Below are 6,929 nucleotides of genomic sequence, written 5' to 3' on the forward strand. Positions count from 1 at the left end.
AATAAGGGCTTGGTGATGATGAACTCCTTGAATTTGATCTTATCTGAGAAGCACTTCATCTGCCCTTCCATTCTAAATGAAAGCTTTGCTGGGTAGAGCAGTCTTGGATGTAGGTCTTTGGTTTTCATGACTTGGAATACTTCCTTCCAGCTCCTTCTTGCCTGGAAGGTCTCTTTTGAGAAATCCGCTGACAGTCTGATGGGAACTCCTTTGTAGGTGACTGTCCCCTTATCTATGGCTGCTTCTAGGATTCTCTCCTTCATTTTAGTCTTGGCTAATGTACTTATGATGTGCCTTGGTGTGTTCCTTCTTGGGTCCAACTTCTTTGGCACTCTCTGAGCTTCCTGGATTTCCTGGAAGTCTATTTCCTTTGCCAGACTGGGGAATTTCTCTTTTATTATTTGTTCAAATACATTTTCCACTTGTGGCTGTTTCCTTCCCCCTTCTGGTACCCCTATAATTCAGATGTTGGAATGTTTAAACATGTCCTGGAGGTTCCTAATCCTCTCCTCATTTTTTTGAATTCTTGTAACTTTACTTTTTCCTGTTTGGTCATTTCTTTCTTCCTTCTGGTCCAACCCCCTTGATTTGAATCCCTGTTTCCTTTCCATCACTATTGGTTTCCTGTGCATTTCTCTTCATTTCAATTAGTTTAGCCTTCATATGTTCCTCTAATTTGTGACTATAATCAACCAGTTCTGTGAGCATCCTGATAAACAGTGTCTTGAATTGTGCATCTGAGAGTTTTGCTATTTCCTGGTCACTTAGAGTTATCGGCTCTGGGGTTTTGAGTTCTTCTTGAGCCATATTTTGGATTGTTCATGCCTGTTACATATGAGGAGCAGAGCCCTAGGTATTCACCAGGGCCTGGTGACCCAGTTGCTGGTTTGTGACGCTGTATGTGGGGGCGGGGCCAAAGGAAGGCAATGGCAAGCACCCTTTGTTTCCTCCCGCCGCCACTGCAGGCCTCGCGATTCATCCCACTGCTTACGAATGTGCGACCGAGGTCAGCCTCTGCTGGGTTCATTGCTGGGGGCTGCGTGGTCTGTCTCACTTCTCACTTCCGCTGCCCCAAGCCCTCACTGGGTCCGCCAGCGCTACCCTGGATGCCTGGGCGCCTGGGGTCGGGGGATCCTTCCTGCCTGACCCTGCTTCACTGCTGGCTCCACCCCTCTTACCGGTCCAGTAGAATGGTTCATTGTTGTTGGACTTCCATATAGTTCAATTTTATGTTCTTTGCCTGCGTCTTTGTTCTCCAAACCTTTGTTGTATTCAAACTTGGTTGTGGGAGAAGGCACAGTGTTTCCACCTACGCCTCCATCTTGGCTCAACCTTTTTTATTATTAAAGATCATATTTATCTTTAGAGAGAGGAGAAGACAGAGGGGGGGGAGAGAAACACGATGTGCAAGAGAAACAGCGATTGGCTGTATTTCTCACACCCCCTGCTGGGCACCTGGCCTGCAACCCAGGTGCCCATGTCCCTGACTGGGAATCAGACTGGCAACCCTTTGGTTCACAGGCCTGCGCCCAACACACTGGGCCACACCATTTGGACAAAAGTCAAATAATTTTATAACGAGTATATTAAAAGCCTAAACTGCTGGCCTTTTGTCCTTCCTTAGATCTGTTTTCCAGAGGCAGCCATTTTCAACTTTGTTAGCTCTTGTTTTTCAGGAACTTACCTCTATATGTGTACATTTTACTATTTAAACTTTCAAAATAATATTGCACTCTGAATTAACAATTAGACAGTGTCTCTGACTTCCCAGTATGAAGATGAGAATTTGGCCCCATCCATAATTACTAGATTCTCCTCTTTCCCCATTCTCCTCAGGGGGTTACAGCCAGGTTTTAGTTAAATGCGTAACTAGGACTTATTATCCACAATTGAGCTATTTAGTGCACTAAGGTTATTTTTCTTCCTTGTGCAACTTCTTTCCCCCAGCTCCTGCCCTGGAATTCACAGTGACCCCATTTAAAATTTCTTTAGTTATCTGTTAGAGATGCTTTAGTCACTCATTACTTCATCTCCAAACTTTCCACATAAGTTTCCACGGACATGTTGCTCTCTCAGTTTGTACAAACCCATTGTTAATCTCTAAGCCCTCCCCCTTCTGTGCCCCTCTTCATTGCCTTGGGGACATGGCTGGCTGCCGGGGTACAACTCCTCCTGTCGCAGTCTGGCCTCCCACACAGCTTCTGTGTACTTGCCTGACCCTGAGAATGAGCATCTCCTTCAGTTTTGCGTCCTGGGCGCCTTGCTTGCCTCACCCTAGTCCCAGCCCTGTTCATTTCCTTTCCTAGCTGGGTCCTTTTTTCCTGGATCACATGCCTTCTCCTGTCTTAGTTCACTCTCTTATTTTGGTGGGACCCAGGAGTTATTCCAGGAGTTTCCTGAGAAAGGGACTTGTGAGACAAACTATCTGAGACTGTATGACTGAGATGACCTTTATTCTACTTTGCACTTGATTAAGAATTAGGCTGCCCTTAGCTGGTGTGGCTCAGTGGATTGAGTGCAGGCCTGTGAACCGAAAAGTCACTGGTTGGATCCCAGTCAGGGCACATGTCTGGGTTTCAGGCCAGGTCCCCAGTGGGGGGAGGGAAAGCACTATGTAGGTGTGGCTGAGGGTGCGTGCATCAGGGTTGCACAGAACTGTGCAGGGAGGGCAGGTGTGAGGAACTGTTCACAACTTCCTAACTCTGGGCTGAATGTACTCCAGTGACCACTGTGATCTGTGTCAACCTCTACCTGGTGCTGTACACGAAGTACTGGCCTATCACTGTGGTCATTCTCATCTGGCTAGCTTTTGACTGGAAGACCCCTGAACGAGGTAAGGGCCCTGCTGGGGCCACTACTACATTTCCTCTTCCTGTACTCCCGAGAGGCTTGGCCAGTCCCCAGGCAGCCTTCAGCCTTTCCTTGCCTGGGCTACAGAAGCCAAAGGCAGGGGTCATTTCAAGGTCACAACTGCAGCGGGGTAGGGAAGGGGCAGCTAGTGAAGTAGAAAGCTAGGCTGCCCTGCATTGGCCGTGACCTGACATACTCCATTCTGGTTGTCAGTTAAGAGGCCAGAGGCAGCAGGGGGTGAGAGTACCTGTGGCAGGCCCAGAAGGACTTTGAAGGAGATGGTGGGGGTGGGCACAGCTTGCCTGCATGTGCTCTATTTTCAGGTGGCCGCCGGTTTGTCTGTGTGAGGCACTGGTCCCTGTGGAAACAGTACTGTGATTACTTCCCACTCAGGGTGAGCAGCCCTACGTCCCCACTTGGGCCCCAGGCCCAGCCCTAACTCTGTTACCTATGGTTAGGGCAGGGTGGGGGTTGGGGGCAGCATTCTCATGCAGGCCCATGGAACGATGACCAATGGAGTTGGGCATTACCCCAGCCTGCGGGCCGGGCACAGCAGCCCTTCCCCTTCCAGATCTCTGGCTGGGAGTTCTCTTTTCTTCTCTGGTAATACCCCTCCCAGCAACTTTTTCCTCCGCAGCTTTTGAAGACTCATGACATCTCCCCCCGCCACAACTACATCCTCGTCTATCACCCTCATGGGCTCCTGTGCCATTCGGCCTTTGGTAACTTTGCCACAGAGGCTTCAGGCTTCTCTAAGATCTTTCCTGGCATCACCCCTTATGTGCTCACACTGGGAGCCTTTTTCTGGGTGCCTTTCTTCAGAGACTACATCATGTCTGCAGGTGAGTGGGCTCTTCAGACAGAAAAACAAAAGAAAAATGGCTCCCACCCAGAGCAGTGTGGTTGCGGGCATTGGGCGTCATCCTGTGAACCAAAAGGTCACCTGTTTGAATTCCAGTCAGGGCACATGCCTGGGTTGTGTGCCAGGTCCCTGGTTGGGGGAGTATGGGAGAGTCAACCACACATCAATGTTTCTTTCCTTCTCCTCTCTCCTTTGTCCTCTTGCTACTAAATAAATAACTAAATAAAATGGCTCCCTGAGAAAGAAGTGCTGGGGAAATGTGTGAGCAAGGACACCTCTGTGAGCCCATCTGGTCTTCAAGAGCTTCCCCAGGCTCACCTGCCTGAGATGAGGCCTTCTCCCCACTCTAAAGAGCTTGGCAGGGAAGCTAGGAGGTTTGGGAAAGAGCTCACAACATTTTGCCTTTTTTCGTCTGCCAGGGTTTTGCTCGGTGAGCCGGGCCTCCATCGACTATCTGCTGACCCAGAAGGGCACGGGCAACATGCTGATTGTGGTAGTTGGTGGCCTGGCTGAGTGCAAGTACAGTGTGCCAGGGTCCACCACCCTGTTCTTGAAGAATCGGACCGGGTTCATACACAAGGCCCTCCAGCACGGGTAATGCTAGTTCTGGCCCAGACCAGGGAGAGCCGTCCCAAAAGCCCAACAGGGCAGGAGTCAGGGATATTGAGGAAATTATATCTAAACAGGGTGAAGCTCCTTCTGTGTCATACAGCCTGGGTCAGGTCCTGGAGGCATTTCTGCTTAAAGACTAGAGGGCCAGTCTGAGCCCAGTGTCCCTCACAGCACCCTGTCCTTTGGGCCCATCCCTCTGTGAAAGGTGACCGGCTACCACCTCATCTCAGAGGGTGCCAAAATGGCTGTGTGCATTCAAGGGATTAAAGCATGCATGAAATGCTCCTTGAAACTATCTTCCCATGTTTCAGACCTGTGGGTTCACAGGGGAGGGGGGACTTGCTTTCTTGGGCTTGCTACTACTTTGTCCCCACAGGAAGCCTGGGGTACACCACGGGGCCCTCACACTGGGCCCAGATCTAGGCCCGGCTGAGTTAGGGGCCAAGGAGCCTATATGCAGAGCCAAAGATCACTTGGTGGTTTAGCAGGTCAGGCTTTGAGCAGGGTCCTTACTGGTCTGGCCATCCAAAGACATATCTTTCTTTCACAGGGTGGCGCTAATCCCTGCCTATGCCTTTGGGGAGAACGAGCTGTATGGTCAGCACATTTTCACTCCTGGGGGCTTCATCAATCGCTTCCAGAAGTGGTTCCAGCGTTTGACACACATCTACCCTTGTGCTTTCTATGGGCGTGGCTTCACTAAGAACTCCTGGGGCTTGCTGCCCCATGCTCGCCCCATAACCACTGTTGGTGAGTGGGCCCTTTGCTGGCAGCCTTGTCTAGGATGCAGATCCAGTTCTGAGGCTGAGTCTCGGCTTTGGCGGTGTCTAGGTGTGGGGAGGCTGCCTGGGGCAGGCTGTGTTGCACCAGTGAGGATGGGGATGAGCTGGGCTGGAGGACCAAGGCCCATTCTGAGGCATGAGCTGTTCTGATGCTTCTTTTGTCCTTCTCCATCTCCCTTGGCAGTCGGGGAACCTCTGGTAGTGCCCAAGATAGAGAATCCGAGCCAGGAGGTGGTGGACAAGTACCACGCACTTTACGTGGAAGCCCTGCAGGAACTGTTTGACAAGCACAAGACCCAGTATGGCTTATCAGAGAGCCAGAAGCTGGTGATAGTTTGAGACATCTCCCTGCTGCTTCGGCCTCACTGGAGGATGTGGAACCAGTAAACAGGACAGAAGTTACCTATGGGGCTCCTGCTTCTGATCTGGCCAGTCCTCAATGTGAGGAGGGGCTGCCCATTCAGCTCTTTTCTGAATCCCCAATTCCGCCTCCCATCTGCCTCCTCTTTTCAAACTCCTCTCCGCCTTTTCCTTGGGGCTCCAGGGGAAGGCCTTGAGGAAACTGATGCATAGAATAAAAAGCTCATCTGCATACTGCTTGTGCTATGACTAGTATGTTTGACGGCCTGGGATCCCCAGACATCTTTCTTTCTCTAGCTCTGTAGGAGCTCGTCTCCTCGTCTCCTCAAGGGCTGGGTACTTTGAGACCCAGTGGGCTTTGAGTGCAGGCTCCACCCCCATCAAGCCATGTGACTTGGAACAATCAGTCACCTGTGAGCTTCAGTTTTCTCATCTGGAAAATGGGACTGATGGCCCTGGCTGGCATAGCTCAGTGGATTGAGCGTGGGCCTGCAAACCAGACAATCGCGGTTCGATTCCCAGTCAGGGTATGTGCCTGGGTTGCAGGCCAGTTCCTTGCAGGCTAACTACCAGCAGGGGATGCACAAAAGGCAACCATACATTGATGTTTCTCTCCCTCTCTCCTTCCCCTCTAAAGATAAATAAATAAATAAAATCTTTTAAAAAAGAAAATGGGACTAATGATCCCTCCTCTGCTTACCTCAAATGATACTCAATGTGATTGAACTTTGTGAATAGGGAGAACTACACAAAATTATTCTGTGACCATTTTGCCCATTTCCTGCCCCTCAGCAAGAAAAAAAAAGCCCTAATTTTGGCATCTGAATGTTTAAAGCAAAATGTTCAGTGGAGGATCTTGTCAGCAGTCCTTTGAAACTTTAAGTAATTAATATCCTCTACCACCGTCAGTCCACTCTCAGTTTTCATGTCATATTGCTGTGACAGAATGGTTCAGGGCCAGGCCTAGTCTTCTCTTTCCCCCAGCAATTTGCTTATCCTTGCCTGGCTCCCTGACTCTGCCCTGTGTTAGAGTCAGCCATCTTGTTAAAATGGGAATGAGGTGCCTGGCTTTTGGCCACCGTAAAGCTCTCCTGAATGGTGAGTTTTCTGGACTCGGCCTGATGATGGCTGGCAGTAGCAGCTTACATAGTTTGGCCCATGGCCCTCCATTCCATTCCTGTTGGATGAATGTCACTCAGTCCTTGTGATTTATCTGCATTGACTTGTCAGTTCAGTCTAGAACATCCTGTATATTCACCAGTATGATCAGCTGCCTCTGCCTGGGTGCCTGCCTCTGGTGATATCTGTACCCAGTAGGGCAAAGAAATGCTTCCACTTCTCTTGTCTCTTACTTCCCTGGGCCTGAGATGACATTTTCCCTGAACCCTTGTAGGGTATTTTTATTCTGGCTTCCCTGAAAAACAACAACAACAACAAAACACGTATTCCTACCTAAGGCAGCC

The 6,929-nt window shown here is 50.0% G+C and overlaps 1 protein-coding gene across 1 annotated transcript in view; it reads left to right on the forward strand.

Moving 5' to 3' along the window:
• Positions 1-5,615, forward strand: part of AWAT2 (acyl-CoA wax alcohol acyltransferase 2) — a 7,790-nt gene extending 2,175 nt beyond the window's left edge. The window contains exons 2-7 of the mRNA XM_037060265.1: positions 2,723-2,833; positions 3,174-3,244; positions 3,488-3,692; positions 4,132-4,306; positions 4,875-5,074; positions 5,291-5,615. Coding sequence (XP_036916160.1) covers positions 2,723-2,833; positions 3,174-3,244; positions 3,488-3,692; positions 4,132-4,306; positions 4,875-5,074; positions 5,291-5,445 — 917 coding nt within the window. The 3' untranslated portion in view covers positions 5,446-5,615. The remainder of the gene's footprint in view (positions 1-2,722; positions 2,834-3,173; positions 3,245-3,487; positions 3,693-4,131; positions 4,307-4,874; positions 5,075-5,290) is intronic.
• The last annotated feature ends 1,314 nt before the right edge of the window (positions 5,616-6,929 follow it).

This window comes from Sturnira hondurensis, unplaced genomic scaffold (genome assembly GCF_014824575.4).
Source record: "Sturnira hondurensis isolate 20B ecotype Veracruz unplaced genomic scaffold, ASM1482457v3 Scaffold0011568, whole genome shotgun sequence".
Lineage (NCBI taxonomy): Eukaryota > Metazoa > Chordata > Mammalia > Chiroptera > Phyllostomidae > Sturnira > Sturnira hondurensis.